Here is a 20049-nt window from a genome sequence, read left to right as displayed (position 1 = left end):
TAAATATTTATGATTGAAAAAATAATTTGCAAGTGGGCTAATTTAGAAATAATATATATGTTTCCTTGAATATTATAACAACAACAACAAAAAAAAAACGATATACAGAAATTAGATTACCACAACATACCCTGTGTAATCCCACGGATTCTTACTTAATGTATCTATATTGATTTAGTGGGAATTTACCCGCCATGAAGATAAATGATAATTGATGAGAGCACGAGTATTTTATGATTCTTGAATTTGTTCTGAGTTTTGACTACAACTAAAATATAATCATCAATGTTTCAAGGAACAGATTTGAAGTCATGTTCCAAACAATATTATTGGAGATCTCGTTGCACTCGATACGTTGAACTTATCTCATAATTAATCTCTTGGAAGGTTGTATACCAGCATGACTGCACAGGCCAGTTATTTGTACTTGAATCATTGGATTTCTCATTTTAGCAAAATTGGTAGAGGGATGCAGAAACAACTTGCATATTTCACGTCACTTTGAAGTCTTAAATCTCTCTCATAATCATCTCGTTGGACTCAAGAATCTGTGAAGAACATGTCGTGTCTGGAGTGTCTTCCATCAGTAGGTCAATTCTCATGGAAAATGGGCTCGAGCTGGCGCACTATGTAAGGCGCTGTATTCATAGTAGATATTTAGTCTACACTTAATGCATTGGCAAAAAGACTGTCCTATATTTAAGATATAAAGTTGTTATGTTTCTTTCAAAGTGTGTAAACCAACTAATTGAGTTGTGTGGTGGTCCTATAGTTTTCGGCATTCACTTGTGTGACACATTGAATGGGAATATGTGATTCACAAGTTTAAATTGACTGAAAATGACTACGTAACCAGTAGTCTGTACACCAAGTAAAATAAAACTCTTGAGTTGTGTGGTGGTCCTATTCCTGCAATCCAATTAAGTTGGCAAAACAAATAAGGTAGCACACAAAATGCATGTATAATGTGTTATATATGTAAGTGGTGGGGACTTAAGAGTGTGAACTATTTGATAGTTTCTGGCATTCACTTGTGTGACACAATGAATGGGCTATATATATGTCATCAAAATTGTTGAATAGACACACAAAGCAAACATTTCTTGATTTCGTCTTTACCAACTTGATTAGTTTCGATCATTTTTAGTGCAGAAATGGATTGTGTAAAACTTGTATTTTTTATGCTCTATACCTTTCTCTGTCAACTTGCTTTCTCGTCAACCTTACATCATTTGTGCCCTGAAGATGAATCTCTTTCTCTTCTACAATTCAAGAACATGTTTACCATTAATCCTGATGCTTCTTATGATTGTGTGTTTTCTCATCCAAAGACTCGTTCATGGAACAACAGCATAGATTGTTGCTCATGGAATGGAGTTCATTGTGACGAGACGACAGGGCAAGTGATTGAGCTTGATCTCCGTTGCAGCCAACTTCAAGGCAAGTTTCATTCCAATAGTAGCCTCTTTCAACTCTCCAATCTTAAAAGGCTTGATCTGTCTTATAATAATTTCACCGGATCACTCATTTCACCTAAACTTGGTGAGTTTTTAAGTTTAACGCATCTTGATTTGTTTGGTTCAGATTTTACAGGTATAATCCCTTCCGAAATTTGTCACCTTTCTAAACTACACATTCTTCGTATCGGTTATCAATATGGGCTTAGTCTTGTACCTCACAATTTTGAACTGCTCCTTAAGAACTTGACCCAATTAAGAGAGCTCAACCTTGACTCTGTGAAAATCTCTTCCACAGTTCCTTCAAATTTCTCTTCTCATTTAACGAATCTACAGCTTCCACACACAAAGTTACGTGGGATATTGCCCGAAAGAGTTTTCCACCTTTCCGACTTAGAATTTCTCAATTTATCAGACAATCCCCAGCTCACAGTTAGGTTTCCCACAACCAAATGGAATAGCAGTGCATCACTCATCAAGTTATATCTCAATGGTGTGGATTTTACTGGTAGGATAAATGAATCATTTAGCTATCTAACTGCACTTCATGAGCTGGACATGCGTTATACTAATCTGTCAGGGCCCATTCCTAACCCTCTATGGAATCTCACCCACATAGAGAGTTTGTTCCTTGATTATAACCATCTTGAAGGACCAATTTCCCAGTTCTCGATATTTGAAAAGCTCAAGGTGCTTATACTTAGAAATAACAACTTGGATGGCGGACTTGCGTTCTTATCCTCTAACAAAAGTTGGACCCAACTTGAATTGCTAGACTTCTCATCCAATTCCCTAACTGGTCCAATTCCATCCAACGTAAGTGGACTACGAAATCTACAATTTCTCTTGTTGTCATCAAACCACTTGAATGGGACTATACCTTCCTGGATATTCTCCCTTCCTTCACTGACAGAGTTAAAGTTGAGTGATAACACTTTGAGTGGAAAAATTCAGGAGTTCAAGTCCAAAACATTAGATATCATTAGTCTAGAACAAAATAAGCTGGAAGGTCCAATTCCAAGGTCACTCCTAAACCAGCAGTTCCTACAAGCTCTTCTCCTTTCACACAATAGCATCAGTGGACATATTTCTTCAGATATATGCAATCTGAAAACATTACTACTACTAAATTTGAGAAGCAATAATTTGGAGGGAACAATCCCACAATGTTTGGGTGAGATGAGTGAACTTCAAGTTTTGGATTTAAGCAACAATAGTCTTAGTGGGACAATGAATACAACTTTTAGTATTGGAAACCCACTCTACATCATTAAATTGGACTGGAATAAGCTACAGGGGAAAGTTCCACCATCTTTGATCAACTGTGAAAAATTGGAACTTCTAGATTTAAGTAACAATGAGTTGAATGACACGTTTCCAAAATGGTTAGGTGACCTACCTAATTTGCAGGTTTTAAACTTTAGATCAAATAAGTTCTATGGACCTATAAGGACTAACAATTTGTTTGCTAAAATTCGAGTCATAAATCTCTCATCCAATAGATTTAGTGGAAATTTACCAATGAGCTTCTTTGAGAATTTTGAAGCCATGAAAATAAATGATGAGAACAATGGAACCCGAAAGTATGTAGCAGATACATATTTTGATTATTACAAAAGTTCTTTCATAGTGACAACAAAGGGACTGGATAATGAACTTCCTCGAGTTTCGACTACACAAATAATTATCGATCTCTCAATGAATAGATTCAAAGGTCATATTCCAAGCATTATTGGAGATCTCATTGGACTACGTGTGTTGAACTTATCACATAATGTCTTGGAAGGTCATATACCAGCATCACTGCACAAATTATCTGTACTTGAATCATTGGATCTCTCATGTAACAAAATTGGCGGTGAAATCCCACAACAACTTGTATCCCTCACATTTCTTGAAGTCTTGAATCTCTCTAACAATCATCTTGTTGGATGCATCCCCAAAGGAAAACAATTTGCTACGTTTGAGAACAATTCATACCTAGGAAATGATGGATTACGTGGATTGCCACTCTCAAGAGATTGTGGCCGTGATGATCAAGCGACAACTCCAGCTGAGCTAGATCAAGAAGAAGAAGAAGAAGATTCACCAATGATCAGTTGGCAGGGGGTGCTCGTGGGTTATGGTTTTGGACTAGTTATTGGATTGTCCATAATATACATAATGTGGTCAACTCAATATCCAACATGGTTTTCGAGGATGGGTTTAAATTTGGAACACAAAATTAGTACGAGAATGAAAAGGCACAAGAAAAGATATTAGTGTGTAGCTACCTCCAGGTATTCAAATTCATATTTATCCTTAAGAAGATAAATCTCTCTCTCTCTCTCTATATATATATATATATATATATCGATGTATTTTCGACCTCTTCCATCTTTAAAGCTCTTAACTTTAATTCTTTATTTTTGAAATTTCAGGATTCAAGTCTAGTGAGTTGCTGGAATGCAAAAGCATGAGTTTTAAATTTATCTATAGTTTGTGTATGTAGTAAGATATTCAGCCTAATTATTAGTTAGCTAATTTAATTAGGCTGCAAAGTTCAGTTAATTATAAAATTATGTAAGTTATCTCATTTTGATTATTGGAGAAAAGAAAAGATATAAATAATTAAGACTTTTGTTGCATAAATGAGTTAAGATCATTGTTTTTTATAGTAACATCTTTCTTGAAATTAATGTAATGGCTTCATGGTTAGCCACTAATTAAAACCATAGCAAAGTCCAAATAAATATTAGTTTAGTGTAATTAATTAGTGGTGACATCTTTTTTTGGTGGTTGAAAAAATAATTTGCAAGTAGGCTAATTAGACAGAATGTACAAGTCCATATTATCTTCTTCCAAGTCTTTTTTTTAAAAATTTGCAGATAGAGTGTTTATATCAAATTAGTAAATGTATAATATAATGTGTATGGTCAGTTAATTAATTAATAAATTCACTCTATTAAATTATCTAACTATGATAAATTATATGTAAATACCCAATGCAAATAACTATTTACCAAACAAAGTTGGAGTTGTATTATGCAATTGTAACTTTCCTATGAAGTCTAAATAACATCTTTTTTATATCTAAAACTTGGTTGATACACATAAATTGGTCGAAACACAACTCGTTTAATTGTAGAGAGAGATTCAAAGTATAGTGTTAAGAAAATGTGTCTTAATATAATTATTTCTTAAGAGGAACATATGATATATTGTTTTCTACTAATCTTTGGATTGTTAGGCCTTGTAGTTGAGTTGTATATCATGATATTATATAAAGTTTGATTGTATATTTCATAGTCATATATTAGCATTTCTGAAAATTATGCTAACTTTTTCACAGTATTGCTTTATTTTAAAATTTATTTATAATTTTAGTAGATTTTACCATTTTTCAAAAAATTAGATAGGTTACAAACTATTGCAGGGAAGAAATTATCTAGGGACAATACCACCTCATTCATTTAATAATTTGAATACAAAATTATTACACAAAGAAGAGAAGATAAATAACAAACTATTAATCTTGATACAATGAGGAATACTTAATTAATTCTCAAGTAATACATCATATAAATTATTTGAACAAAATAATATGGAACACACGATAAATAAAGTCAATCATTTCGACTAACATACATTAAAATTTTGGAAGGGAAATGGAATCAAAATAGACCGTAAAAATCATGGGAACAGTAGAGTTATTGAATGTTTAGTGGTACGTTGGCGAGGAATAGGTGGGAGTTTGCTAATAATAGATTGGTGATGGTGGAGGTGGTGAGTTGTATTTTGTAGGCGATTGCTCATAGTACTTTGGTGGAGGGGGAGGTGATTTATAGGAAGGTGTAGATTCTTTGTAGTATGGGGGAGGTGGAGGGGATTTGTAGTAAGGGGTGGATTCTTTGTAGTATGGTGGAGGGGGAGGGGATTTGTAGTAAGAAGGTGATTTCTCGTAATAAGTTGTTGGTGGTGGAGGAGACTTGTAGTAAACAGGCGACTTGTAATATTTTTGTGGTGCTGGTGATTTATAGTATTTATAAGGAGCGGGTGATTTGTAATATTTTGAAGGGGACGGGGACTTGTAGTAATAGTGCTTTGATGGAGCAGGCGACTTGTAGTACTTTGCAGGTGATGGCGACTTGTAGTAGTACTTTGAAGGAGCTGGCGATTTGTAGTAGTACTTTGAAGGAGTTGGTGCCTTGTAGTAATTCTTTGAAGGAGCTGGTGACTTGTAATACTTCACTACCACCGGTGCCTTGTAGTATTGTTTCGAAGGAGCAGGTGACTTGTAATACTTTGCCACAACGGGTGCCTTGTAGTAGTGCTTTGAAGGAGCATGCGACCTGTAATACTTCGTAACAATAGGTGCCTTGTAGTAGTGCTTTGAAGGAGCATGTGACTTGTAATACTTTGCAACAATAGGTGCCTTATAGTAGTGTTTTGAAGGAGCATGTGACTTGTAATAGTAATGTGATGGAACATGTTTTTCCGGTTTCTTGTAGTATGGTGAAGGTGATTCGTGGTCTTTCTTAGAGTTGTAAGAAGGTGAATGAGAAGTATAGTCATAAGAGTAGTCAGCAACAACAGTGCTGGCTACAAAGCAAATTGCCAAAGCAAATGCAAGTAGAGGCCATTGCCCCAAATTTCCAAAGCTTCTCATTTGCTTTTGCAACCAACTTAACTTGGAGAAGAGGAGGATAGAACTAAAGACTTGTGTTGCATAGTTGAGTAGGAAACTCTAGATTTATACTACAAATTGATAGTCTTCTTAACAGTCATGTAATGGCTTCATGGTTAGCCACTAATATGATACCCAAGTCAAAATAAAGACCAAGTCAGTACTTAGTGAGAAGCATTTATCCATGACTTCTTTCTTTTAAAAAAAATCATGATGAAGAAATAATTTAGGAACAAAAATGAAAAATGAGATGCCACAACTGTCATCCCATTGGCAAAGTAAAAGAATGGCAATTTAAAAAGGGGAATGGGAAGTTCTCTCATCTTTTTCCAGAACAATAATCTACAAGTTGACTTTACTATTGAACAGTGGATAATCATACCAGATTACATCTTAGATAACATTTTGGTCTGAGGATAATGTATGGAAGGTAAACTTGAGACTCGTCAGGGACTAATATACAGATGAGATACTTCGGGACAGATGTAGAGATAGTTGTCTCGCGATACTTACACCTCAAGTGTCCAGAAGTACACCTGACATGATCCCAATGTTCAACGCACAAGCTTATCCCAATAGTTCATGTGCATAGTATGTAACTAGTCTTATGAACCCCAAAAAGTCCTTATATAAACCTTCGCTCTTTAATCCCCCTTTACAGATGACAGATCACAGAACAAAAGTTGAAAAATTGCAACGAAGAAAATTAGAGTCAAATGTCACATATTCTCCATTAACAACGCCAACTACAGTGAGGTATCCAGAACTTCTATAGGAAAAATCTTGATGTCTTAATTTTTCCCAGCTCTTCATTATTCAGACTTTACATTTTCCTCGTCAAATACGTTTTTCTACTTAAGTCGGATTGATATCAGTATGTTTCTTTTCGTGTTCTTGGGGTATGAAACTTATTTATCTAATAGTTAGATGCAAGGGGATAACAACTTATAAATAACTACATAAGAAGATTACTCTTTTTTACTGATCAAGAAGCTACACAGGACATCCTATATTGCTGAATAGAGCATCCAATCTGCATAGATTAGGCATGCAGGCATTCCAGCCAGTTTTAGTGGAGGGACGCTATTTGTTTACATCCATTAGTTTGCAAGGGATTCAATACCGATTCTGATGGAGATCAAATGGTTGTTGTTCATGTACCTTTATCCTTGGAGGTTCAAGTAGAGGCCTGTTAAATTACGTTCTCATATGAATCTTTTGTCTCTGGCTATTGGTGATCCCATTTCTGTATGAATTGTTTTCTAACTTATTAGTAACTTAATGGAAGCCATAATGTTGGATGCACATATTATTTTAGTTTAACCTATAATACTAAGAATAATTTTCTAACAAATCTGAAACTTGGTTGCATCTTTGAAGAGAAAATGTAGATAACCCTTGACTATATCGCCTTTTCGCCTTCTCTATGTTAGAAAAGAAATTGTTGAAATGATGCATTTGCTTAAGTTCAAATGCCTCTTATTTCTTTCTTATTCTGTTTATTTTATATAATTTTACTTTCTAAAAAGTTAATGAGTGCAGTTACCAGAGACAATACTCGAAAGTGGTTTCTCTTCATATAAGAGTTCAGCATAGATGTCCAGAAGGTGAATACTTATGGAACAACGAAAGAAGTCAAGAACTCAACCAATAAGAGCAAACAATATTTGATAAAGAAGAAGATAGTATTACACAAAGTGGAACTCTCAAGAGATTACATCAAAAAGAATCTTGATACAATGAACCAACTGAAGGAGATCTTGAAGATCTCAAACAATGCATATTATAAATTATTGCAAGAAAGGAACACACAAAACAAGCAAAACCTTCTTGAAGAATACATAAAATTTTGGCTGAGGAAATAGAGATACTCAAAGTAGGATTTAGAATTCACGGAAATGGTGGAAATGATAGAATTAGTAACTATTTTAATAATATGTTGGTGGGGGTGGAGGAGATTTATAGGAAGGTGTAGATTCTTTGTAGTATGGTGGAGGGGGAGGGGATTTATAGGAAGGGGTAGATTCTTTGTAGTATGGGGGAGGGGGAGGGGATTTATATGAAGGGGTAGACTCTTTGTAGTATGGGGGAGGTGGAGGTGATTTATAGGAAGGGGTAGATTCTTTGTAGTATGGTGGAGGAGGAGGGGACTTGTAAGAAGGTGTAGATTCTTTGTAGTATGGGGGAGGTGGAGGGGACTTGTAGTAAGGGGTAGATTCTTTGTAGTATGGGGGAGGTGGAGGGGACTTGTAGGAAGGCGTAGATTCTTTGTAGTATGGGGGAGGTGGAGGGGACTTGTAGGAAGGCGTAGATTCTTTGTAGTATGTGGGAGGTGGAGGGGACTTGTAAGAAGGTGTAGATTCTTTGTAGTACGGGGGAGGTGGAGGGGACTTGTAGTAAGGAGTAGATTCTTTGTAGTATGGGGGAGGTGGAGGGGATTTATAGGAAGGTGTAGATTCTTTGTAGTACGGGGACAGAGGAGGGGACTTGTAAGAAGGCGTAGATTCTTTGTAGTATGGGGGAGGAGGAGGGGACTTGTAGTAAGGGGTAGATTCTTTGTAGTATGGGGGAGGTGGAGGGGACTTGTAGTAAGGGGTAGATTTTTTGTAGTATGGGTGAGGTGGAGGGGACTTGTAGTAAGGGGTAGATTTTTTGTAGTATGGGGGAGGTGGAGGGGACTTGTAGTAAGGGGTAGATTTATAGTATTTAGAAGGAGCGGGTGATTTGTAATATTTTGTTGGAGATGGTGACTTGTAGTAATAGTGATTTGATGGTGAAGGCCACTTGTAGTATTTTACAGGCGATGGAGATTTGTAGTAATAGTTCTTTGACGGAGCAGGTGACTTGTAGTATTTTGCAGGCGATGGAGATTTGTAGTAATAGTGCTTTGGAGCAGGCGACTTGTAGTATTTTGCAGGCGATGGAGACTTGTAGTACTTTGTAGGGGATGGTGACTTGTAGTAATAGTGCTTTGATGGAGCAGGTGACTTGTAGTATTTTGCAGGTGAAGGAGATTTGTAGTACTTCACAGGGGATGGTGACTTGTAATAGTTCTTTGAAGGGGCAGGTGACTTGTAGTACTTCTTTGAAGGAGCAGGGGCCTTGTAGTACTTGTTTGAATGGGAAGGTGCCTTGTAGTAGTACTTCTTTGGATGAGAAGGCGCTTTGTAGTACTTCTTTGAAGGAACTGGTGATTTGTAATACTTCACTACAACTGGTGATTTGTAATAATGCTTTGAAGGAGTAGGGGACTTGTAATAGTCGTGCTTGGAAGGCACCGGTGACTTGTAATAGTGTGACGGAGAATATTCAGCATGTTTCTCCGGTTTCTTGTAGTATGGAGATGGAGATGGTGATTTGTAGTACTTCTTAGAGGCGTAAGTAGGTGAAGGAGAACTATAGCCATAAGAGTAATCAGCAACAACAGTGCTAGCTACAAAGCAAATTGCCAAAGCAAATGCTAATAGAGGCAATTGCCCCAAATTCCTAAAGCTTCTCATTGTGATTCTTGGAGAGAAAAGAAAGGATAGAACTAAGACTTGTTTTGCATAGTTGAGTAAAGATCTCTGGTTTTTATAGTGCAATTTTGACATCCCATCCTCCTCAATATTTATGTATTTTCTACATGGTTAACCACTAAGATGATAACAAAGTTCAAACAAAGGCTAGGTCAGTACTAAGAGCCTTCATGGTTACCCACTAATAATGCAGGATATCCCCAAGTAATGGCATCCTACTAAGTATTATAAGGTTGACTTTTTCTTAAAATAATATAACCAGAAAAAGAGTGTGGGAAATTCTCTTTCTTCCTCTATCTACACCATAACATTAGATGTTAAACATGGAGTTCAAGAAAAAAACAGTCAATACACACCATACAATGTATAGACTTGACTGCAGGTTCAACCTGGGAGCAATGGGCCTACTGAAGTTCACCATTTCTACCGATATGACAATGTTGTGGTGGAATCCCTTAGCAAGCTTTGGGAGGAAATGTGATGCAACTACAACTAACGGGTATAGTGTCATGTTCTAAAAGATCCAAAAAAAAGATCCCATAGCAGGTTCTACTTGCTTTCAATAAAAGATCAAAAAAAAAAAAAACTTCACATGATGCAAGATTAATCGAAATTTTAGGGTAAAACCTGTCCGCCAGTTTCATTCTGCTTTATTGGTTCAGCCTCAAGGGCTTGTGATATGAAGGAAAGAACTATTCAACAAACATACAAAGCAACAGGTCTAAATGTGAAATTCAGAAAGTTAGTTTAACAGAAGTTGAATTTATTTATATGAATTATATACAGGTTTGTAAGTTTTGAATATCGTGTACAACAGCTCTTCTATGCTTGTTAAACTTCAAACTAAGCAATGGCTGACCTGAACTTGTTAAAAAAGTTCCACATCATGTTCTTCTTTCACCTTGCAAATCTCAGTGTCCATTGTGCAGCTACTTCATCATGTTTGGCTTTATCTCCCAAGTATAAGTGTGCAATACCAGGAACAACCGGCTTATCTGCAAGAAGCGGAACTGTAAGATACAGAAAAAAGGTAGTTTTTGTACACTCTGTTCTACAGTTATTATTTCAACTATTCATTTTACTCTTAATCCATGCAAACCGGAGACGGCATAAATCGATCAACACCTTCAACAACCAATATATGAAGACTCTTTTTATGTTTATATGTTTTCCTCTCATTTTTCTACTGTCCTTTACTCCATTATTTTCAGAATTTTCTTTTTCGCTATTGTATTTCCTTTTCATATTCTTGTTTTACTTGGGCTGAGGGCCCTTTGAGAACAGCCTCGAAACCTTCACAAGATAGGGATAGGGCTGCATACACACTACCCTCCTCAGATCCCACTTGTGGACTACACCGGGTATTGTTGTTGTCGTTGTTTTCTGCTCTTTATAAAATAAATATTTTTCATCTGTTTCACTTCTTTTGAGAGAGGACACAGGACAGAAGATACAAGATGTGCTTACAAGTTTCAGGATTGGTGAACATTGATCTCAGAGCAAGTAGCACCTTTGAGATTGTTAACGCTGGACTCCAGTTCTCTGTTAGGATGTCCAAGCTAACATTGCCGGAAGGATCTACATTACAATGATATATGCGAGTTTTGAATACAACCTGCAAAAGCCTGAGATCAGAACAAAAAGAAAAGGGAAGAAAAAATTGATTTCCACCAAAGTCAGCTGACAAACAAAAACTATAACCAAATCTGAGAAAATGATTCGTGTTTATCAGCTGAATTTGGTGGTGAAAACATTTCAACCAAAAGGAAGCCATGCTTTTATTTTCTTAATTTAATAGAACGACAGTTATTAGGAAGCATGTCACTACATAAAGATGAAAGTAACAACACAGATACCAGATCTTACGAAGTTGTTTACTTATTTACTGTACACCAAAACAAAGTTCAGGAAGGAGCAAAGTACTCTTCTTCTATTTTTTAATCAACAAAAGGTGTAAGAAATAAGAGCTTCGGGAATGACATGCTTGATTTTTCCCATTAATAATGGAAAACGAACTTAAGAGTAGGATGTAAGAGTTCTGCAGAACCCAGTCACTTTGATCCAAAACTGTTGTTGCCTTCGAAAACACATTTAATGTGCACAAATTATAAATTTAGAATCCAGTAACTCAAAAGGCTATAATCTAGAACTCATAAACCTCAAGAGTAACAAGTTCCCACAATGACCATGCATTTATGCATGACCTAAAAAATCAAAATAGCACAAAAGTGATGGTTTTCATAAGTAAGGGAAGCAATTAGTCCATAGCAATCACCATTTCTTATCTAAGTTCTATTCAGCGGAAAAGAGCTCCGCAAATATTTTATCAGAAGACGGTGAACAAGGATCTTTGCGCTTCATCCTAGTTTTAAAGTTTATATCAGAACAAATGGTATAGCTAACGGAGAATATTGGAAGTTTGTTGTTCAGATAAAAATACAAAAGTAGACACCTGGATCAGGAAAAATACAACGCTAGATGTATAGGAGATTCACTGTGTAACCTTCATCATACCTTTGGAGGTTTAAATGGATAATCAGAAGGAAAGGTTATATCAAGAAAAAATATTCCACCCTCATAAGGTGTTCCTGCGAGAAACATGAAGATTTCAGTTAGAGAAGTAACAGGAACTCTATAGTAAATTGAAAGCAATAAATTTCTCCATCTAAATATCGGAAAATCAAGCAGAAATACAACTAAATTTGAAGTACGACAATTCATTTTAATCAAGCACTTAAAAAGCTCAAGTTTTGTACATTGAGAAAACTTTTACACCCTCAAATTCGTTTAAACATATTGCAGGACGCAACTCTTCTAGGAAGATCAATATGGTAACATGAAAAATAAAGAAATAAATTGTTATACTCAGTTAAATTGCATTGCAAGTGTAAAATTTCTTTTGTGTATATAACTTAGATCCACAAGAAATGGGGTAAGGTTTGTGCACACTCTATCCTTTCCAGAACCCACAGACCTTATCTACAGAGTCGATTGGAAACCACGGCCAAAACAACTCATTTTCAAGATCAAACCATCTTTTTTGATGATTCGAAATTCCGAGATCATGTTGGATTACACTGTATATGTTGTTTTAAAACTGAAAAATCTTATCCTAACTATTACTTCATACATAACACCTCAACAACCATTTGTTCCCTACTTCTACCTGAACTAAACACACCTCAACTATCAAACATTTTCTTTTTATCTACATGAACATTAATGATAGTACCGATACGAAAAGGGAACAACCGATAGTTAAAAGATGCTTTAACACATAGACACAGTACTAGCTTCAAATGCGAAAAAAGAACAAGTGATAGTTGAAATATGAAACTCGCGAAAAAAATAGAAAGATCAAATTTTTATCACTATTCAAACAGAAATTACCAGGTGGTCCAAAGAGAGTAGCAACCCAATGGTAAAGATTATCTCCTTTAGGTCCAGCTGCACAATCTGGTGGTGCTTCCATGCTTAATTCTGTCATTTCCTTCTGTATTCTCTTCCCTGATGTTGATACCGACGTCGTCGACGACCATGTTCTTCCTCCTCCTCTTCCTACGCCGCCGCCGCCGCCGCCGATTGCTATTCCGCCGGAGGGAGCTCCGCTGTACATTTTTATTCTTTCCTGCTAGAAGATAATCTGTCAGCTTTATCCAAGTGGAAGCCTTTTGCTGATACTACTTTGTTCTAATACGATGTCGTTTTGGAGTTTGATTCCAAATCTTAAAAAAATAAAAATTAAAATTAAATTATTTAACCTTAGGAGTCATTTAGTCGAAGCGAGGCAAATTCAAAATTTAAATGATACAAATGTAAAGATTATTGGATTCATATGAATTCAACGTCAAAAAGTGAGGAATAAAGCACAAGTATCTCTTATATTATACTATGATCAAAATCTTAGAGACGTATTTTAACTAAACTAAAAATCTATTATCTTTAAACTTTTTTTTTAATATAATTTTGTATACCTTTATTTTACGTGGCACACTCTGTGACTCCATGCAATCGAGGCGTATGAGAAATATTTGAATACCACGTAAGTCAAAAAATTGCACAAAATTACAAAAAAATAGATTCAGGAGTAATAAAACTTTAATTTAATTAAAGTGCGTCTCTGAAATTTCGATTATAATTAAAGAATACTAGTACCTTTTCCCTTAGTTCTTGTATGTCTCAAGCATTTTATATAAAAAGTGATTTTACTAAATTTCTCTCGAATGTCTTTTAGTTTTAATAGAAAAAGGTGATTTCTTCGCATTTGTACAAACTAATTACTCCGAGTAAGAGTGTATCAAGCTGACCAGAACACCATCGTTATTTACGGTTAAAGCTAGGGTAGGAGTGGGGTCATGTAAGGACTAAAGAGACATTTCATCAAGGAAAAAATATGCAAAAAAATGGATTTAAATCATCATCTAGTTGAGTGTTAAAAAGACAAATATCAATCATCTAAACTAACAAACTAATAGAGTTGGTTCAATTTTTCCTGCAAAAATACACAAAGGGAATCCAAAAATGCAAAGATCTCAATCTTCCTAAAGATGCTAAAAAACAAAATGTGCATTCACATCAAGAATCAACAAAGCCAAAAATACAACAATTGTGTAAGCAATAACCGGCGATCGAATCGTTGAACTCTGAGAAGTCGGTGCAACGATAGGTCCAAATGCTGCCGGAGGAAACACTCCACCTGAATTCGAACTGTAGGGGTGAAAAAGAAGCAAATTCAGTGCATATAGAGGCAATGTTTGTGCAAATGCAACATGTTAGTATGGTCAAGCTTCTCTATGACAGCGTCAACGACGTAATGTTGTAATAGAGAACATATATATTAACATGAAGAATCAATCATAATGAAAAACGGGGTTTGTCACGAAGGATGATTGTTATAGAGAGGCTTTGACTGTACTCGTAAAGATAATTTATGTATTGTACTTGGTTTAGATATCTCACCTTCCGGTAAATTTACATGTTCTGGAACCTGCACCAAGAAAATCATCAAATGAATCAGGTTTCGGGAAAGAAAACGAAAAAATGGTTCTGATAAAATACACAAAGGATGAAAAAGGTAGCAATTTTAATGAATACTTCCTAGATTGTTATTGACGATTTTGAAAAGCAAAAGAGGACGGAAGAGCAAAAGAGCTTTGTATAGAAAAAAATGCAAGGTTCAGCATGTTGAAATGTTACTAAGAAATATACTGCTAGAAGCATTTCGCCATAATGTAGAAACGCATACTTTGCATGTGAATTAAAGCGTCACAACTCCGTGAACGGAGAACCATTGCTTAAACTGTATGAAATTAAGTGGACATAACAAGGCTTTCTTGCAAATAAGCAATGTTTCAGTCCCATATATCATACACAAACATTTGAAGAAATTAATGTCGTTCATCTAATATAGCGTAGAGTAAAGACACCATCGTATTGAAAAACTAAAACAACATTTCTATCAACTCAACCCTAAACGTCGGTAAGGAGCAATAAAACTCGACTTATGCAATAGAAACACACTCGTACTCTAGCTTCATCAAGTAATATGAATTAGAATATGTGATATTACATCATGTCAAACACGACGGGAGTTGATATTTATTTTATTCAGCAAGGGAAAATAAGATCTCTAAGAGCACATTTGCCTTCAGCCAGATAGGCAAAATAGATTCTACTGATATGGGAGTGAGAATAAAAGAGGGATATAAGCAAGTCGTTAACTGTTAATTTACCGAATCACTATTATCAGCCAAAATGATCCAGACACCAATCAAGTCATCTCCCGGAATTCCATATAAAGATGAAAAAGAAAATTGCATAGTAAAACTTACTTGGATCTTGTGTCGTCATTGTTGCTGTACCATCAAAATCACATGTTCCACCAAGACTATGCATTCTTTGATAATAGTCGTTGTAAGCATACGAAGCATGATTTTGTATAGTATCTGGGAAATAACAAGGCTGCCCAGATTGAATTGCACTGCAATTAGCACGTCCCTGGCCACAAGCCCAGTTAATTCCATCTTGCAGTTTGTTCTCATCTGCACCCGGTTTCGCTACACAAAAAGCTGAACTAGAATTGTTGGAAATACTGTCTGATGAACCCAGACCGAGGGAATAAACATCGCTCCCGTTTGTAGAAAAGATCCCCCAACTTCTTTCTGAGATCGGCCCAGGTCTTTTGTCTTCATTGAACATCTCGTAAATAAAGGTGTTAATGGGAATTTTGGGTTGACTAGGTGGACCTGTATCATTTGAAACACGCCGAATCAGGTTATTATTAAAAGTTTCCGCATTTTCCTTGGTAGCATCTGGCTCGTTGGAACCGCCAGCCCATGGCCAACCAGTCTCCGTCACAACAACAGGGATGTCTGAAAAGTTGAGTGCTTCTATAGCGTTGTATGTAGCATCAACTAAAGCATCAAACATGCTTACATAATGAAACAAGGTGTTCGGATCAACAATTTGCTTCACCGCAGAGAGTGGTTGGAAAAGAGCATATTCAATTGGAAAGATTCCATCAGACTGAACATACTCATAATATGGATAAGCATTCAGCATGTAATACGAGTTCGTATTTCTTAGAAACTGAAGGATCTGGAAGATCGTTGAGTTCCATGAAGAATTGAAAGTGGCAGTGGAAGGAGGAAATGCCTTAGCAATCACGTCCATTGATTGCGGGGTTGAAACTTTAACTTGGTTATTTAGTCGTGAAGCTACTAATGCTTTATGTAAGTAATTCAAAGCGGGAACCAAAACTGGTGCAGCATTTGGGATTGCGGTGAGAACTTCACTTCCCACAGCAATAGCCGTAATATTTGTTCCGGGCATGTAAGCTGCTACATTTCTATTTACCCAAGCAGCTGCAGTTGATGGTGATTCTCCAATCCCTAAGACTTCTTCATTTGTAACGCCAATAATAACTTCGATACTAGTGTTGGCTAAAGCATTCAACATATGAGCATCAGCATTAAATAGGCGCACATGAGTTATCTGACGAGCTTTAAGGAGTGCAACCACATCTGAAGCTGGGGGTAAATTTGTTACATCAGTGCCGATGTTTACTCCAACAAATGCACCTACAATTTTGAAAAAATGCACGTTAACACTACAAATGAATTAGAGCACCTTTTACTTACTATCATGCAAGGCCACTATGTAAGCCGCTTGGAACAACTCTCAAGATTTCAACAACAACTACACAACATACCAAATGCAATCCCACAAGTGGGGTATATGGAGGGTGGTGTGTACACAGCCTTACCCCTAACTTGTGAAGGTACATAGGTTGTTACTGATGGACCCTCAGTGGAAAAACTATCAAAATACCAATGCTAACACCGATTCTCCAGAAAACATATTGAACAACTTTCTAGGTACAAAATAAAAAGAAAACAGTATATTTCTTCCGACTTGCCATAATTGATTAGTCTTTTTTTCCAAATTGCGTTCTCATAACGATAATATGATGCTACTAGTTTCTTCATCAAGTCGGTACGAAACACCAAGATTTTATAAGGCAGCTTCAATGCTTCTTCCTGTAGCCTTTCCTTACTCATTGTTCTATCAGTGACTTGTGAAGGATGATCCTTTAGTTAAACCTTAGTCATGTTTTTTTGGTAACTAACTTTTTCTGGTAATCACCAAATGTGTAATTACAAAAAAAAAATCTCTAAAGTGGGAGAGGGAGCTTGAGCGTCAAAGGCATATGGACCAGAAGAAGCCTCAGGGATAGGTGATGCTGGAGCAAGAAGCAGTTTTTGGGTCAAAACTCAGTACCTAATCCTTCAAAAAGTGCAAAGAAGAATTTTAGACCATCAACGGGAATTGATCGCTTAACCTTAATGATTGGCAGAACTATTAAATGCCACAACGCTACCTGGCGTTTCACTTTCAAATCACCATGCAGTCTCCCATAATGGTTTTTTCTACTCCATCTTACAACCACTATCTGGTGAACTTCTTACCTCTTCTAATCATGTAGCACAGTCAAGCTGACTCCAAGCAATTTTACTATATTCAGTTAACTTTTTCATCTATAAAATTTCTTATGATAGCTTCATCTTTGAAAAGTTAACATACTTTACTCAAAGCTCATAGATCTGTCTTATAAATTAAGAAGGTTTATTTGTTTAACAAGCATTTAGCGTTGCATTATAGTACGTGTTACAAATTATCTTGCATGATAAGCATATACATTATCCCCCAAAAGAAATGTTTGATAAACTAAACTTAGAAAGCCAATAAAGTAGGAAATAAATGATTTTATACTTAAGTAGCATGACGATAGAAAATAAACAAATAAACAAGAAGAATTCCATTGAGCATCCAATAAATGATACAGACAACACGATATAAAGTTTTTAACAGTTCAAATTCGATGGTTTGTTTTTTATTTTCCAAGCATAACCTATTTATCAATTGATATGAACTGATATTTATTATTATAAAGCAGATCATAATAACCAAATAAGGACCCTTGCATGATATTAACTAATGTGCTGAATCAATACAAAGCAATAACATTATCGAGCTGACAGGGAGAAACTTACTGCATTACCTATTAAATTTGAGATAAAGAAAGAAAATAGTATAGATATGGCAAGCCACGGTTTAAGCGTCATCAGAACCATCCAAAACTTCAACTCTAATATCAATCAGCCAGCAACTGTTGCTTCTAACGGTATTTGTCAAGAGGGTGCTACAGGAAAAAGATTACAATAAATTAAAGATATTTTGATTTTGTAAAAAAAAAAAATCAAATGAGCTCAGTTGTATGACTATATAACATTGAATGATAAGCAGAACTGCAAAACTTAACAGGCGAAAAGTTCATTCTTCCAGTAATGCTGACCCCAGAAATCTAAAAACTGAGTAAAGTAACCAAATAGAAAAAATGAGACTGTTCGGTAAAGATGCTCAAACTTAAATTAACAGCATCCTTCTATGCCATTGGGTTTTGCCTAACAATATTAACTAGGGATAAATGAAACAAAGTCTACACGTGCCATGAGCTCAAGGCAAATGGCTACAGATGATCATGTTTATAGCAAAGTAATTCAAAAGAAAAGAAATATCAGAAAGAGGAAAAGGCTATTTGCTCTCTAACTCGTTGACTGTGCTCAAGTAAAGGATCTTGTACTACCATCATGAACTATATTAGAAGAATTTATACCATATCCTCATCCCACCCCCAGCGATTAAAAATGAACTGAAACTACACATCCATAAACACAAGTCTTAGCATAGTATTCCCCTAAACGATATCTAGCTGAACAATTTCAGCAGTGAACAGCCCCCAATACAGTCTCTGGTTCCATTTAACCAGAACCTAACAAAAGATTCAAACTTTTTGCAGTTTAGCAAGCTTGTCTACCAAAACAATAGGTCACAGATTCACAAGAATTTAACATTTCTGTCTCATAGTAGTACACAAATTAAGACATAGTTATTAGTCCACTTCATGGCAGCTTAAAAACAAAAAACATTGACACTACAGAGGTAACATTGATTATGACATGTGTTTTATCAGTTCATAAGCAAGAAATGCTTTAAAACCTCCAAAGAACCAAACTTTATCCAAAACTAACACTATCTTACACCTTAAAAAGCACAGACAACACCAACAACCCAAGAAATATCTAAAGATTAAGAAACCCTTTACAAGTTTAGCCTCAACACTCAAAACCCCACATCTCAAAACTGATTTACAAGTACAGAACATTTCAACCAGAAGCAGAAAATGAAGGAACAACAAAAAGGAAAAGAAACTAAGTACCTGAATTCAACTTCTGCTCCACTATAGCAAAACCAAGAAAATCTATTAACCAAGATCCTACAACAGTTACTAAAACTCAAATGCAAACACCAAATAGTTAAGTGGACAAAGCTGACAACACAAAAACAAAAAAATTGAAGAAAACCCTCTTACCCCACTTCACACTACACTTTGTTGAGTACAAAATAACAGAGAAATGAGTGGTCACAAAGAGGAAAACTGAAACAGCACAAGACACAAGTCTACAGTAGCAGTAACTTCAAGAGACTCCCAAAAAATGAGCTGTTCATTTATTACTACATAATTATTGATAAAGATTAAAACTTTAATCTTAAACTACACTTATAATTAAAAAACATAAACACCATATACAGTATAAGTCCAAATAATTATTTTATTCAAGTTTTTGTACATATACACTATTAAAAAGATTACTTTTTTTGGGTACACATAGGAAAGAAGAAGACAAGAAAGTAATAAAGAAGCCTTAAATGTAGCACTTGTGCTAATATCAAACCTCAATTTTAGAACTTTACACATAATATACACACTATATAATTCTTGTTTTTCTACTTGCAATATGAAAAAAAAAAACACTTTTTTCACTCTTTTTTTTCTTCTCTAGATCTG

At 35.6% G+C, this 20049-nt stretch overlaps 4 protein-coding genes across 5 annotated transcripts; 1 reads left to right on the top strand and 3 right to left on the bottom strand.

Moving 5' to 3' along the window:
• LOC101247953 (receptor-like protein Cf-9) lies at window positions 1-4088 on the top strand. Its single transcript, XM_004228576.5, has 2 exons — window positions 1-3736; window positions 3878-4088. The coding sequence occupies exon 1, from the start codon at window positions 1155-1157 to the stop codon at window positions 3717-3719; it is 2565 nt and encodes an 854-aa protein (XP_004228624.1). The 5' UTR covers window positions 1-1154; the 3' UTR covers window positions 3720-3736; window positions 3878-4088.
• An 883-nt stretch (window positions 4089-4971) lies between these two features.
• LOC101268605 (extensin-1-like) lies at window positions 4972-7683 on the bottom strand. Its single transcript, XM_019213605.3, has one exon. The coding sequence runs from the start codon at window positions 6103-6105 to the stop codon at window positions 5194-5196; it is 912 nt and encodes a 303-aa protein (XP_019069150.1). The 5' UTR covers window positions 6106-7683; the 3' UTR covers window positions 4972-5193.
• A 106-nt stretch (window positions 7684-7789) lies between these two features.
• On the bottom strand, window positions 7790-9716 carry LOC138339445 (extensin-1-like). The gene has a single exon (XM_069291044.1). The coding sequence runs from the start codon at window positions 9714-9716 to the stop codon at window positions 8052-8054; it is 1665 nt and encodes a 554-aa protein (XP_069147145.1). The 3' UTR covers window positions 7790-8051.
• LOC101245577 (ubiquitin-conjugating enzyme E2 -like protein) lies at window positions 7790-19717 on the bottom strand. Of its 2 annotated transcripts, XM_069294700.1 has the most exons (11): window positions 19420-19717; window positions 18202-18342; window positions 15473-16720; window positions 14601-14628; window positions 14193-14348; window positions 14103-14109; window positions 13949-14005; window positions 13032-13269; window positions 12156-12229; window positions 11109-11256; window positions 7790-10636 (listed from the first exon to the last, which is right to left on the bottom strand). In XM_069294700.1, the coding sequence occupies exons 2-11, from the start codon at window positions 18272-18274 to the stop codon at window positions 10539-10541; spliced, it is 2127 nt and encodes a 708-aa protein (XP_069150801.1). In that variant the 5' UTR covers window positions 18275-18342; window positions 19420-19717; the 3' UTR covers window positions 7790-10538. The 2 variants fall into 2 exon arrangements, with proteins under 2 accessions (XP_069150801.1, NP_001333496.1); NM_001346567.1 differs by lacking the exons at window positions 13949-14005; window positions 14103-14109; window positions 14193-14348; ... (2 more) ...; window positions 18202-18342; window positions 19420-19717 and having other exon boundaries at window positions 10255-10636; window positions 13032-13283.
• Window positions 19718-20049: the final 332 nt, after the last annotated feature.

This window comes from Solanum lycopersicum, chromosome 1, assembly GCF_036512215.1.
Source record: "Solanum lycopersicum chromosome 1, SLM_r2.1".
NCBI lineage: Eukaryota > Viridiplantae > Streptophyta > Magnoliopsida > Solanales > Solanaceae > Solanum > Solanum lycopersicum.
This window is presented reverse-complemented; position numbering and strand designations above follow the sequence as displayed.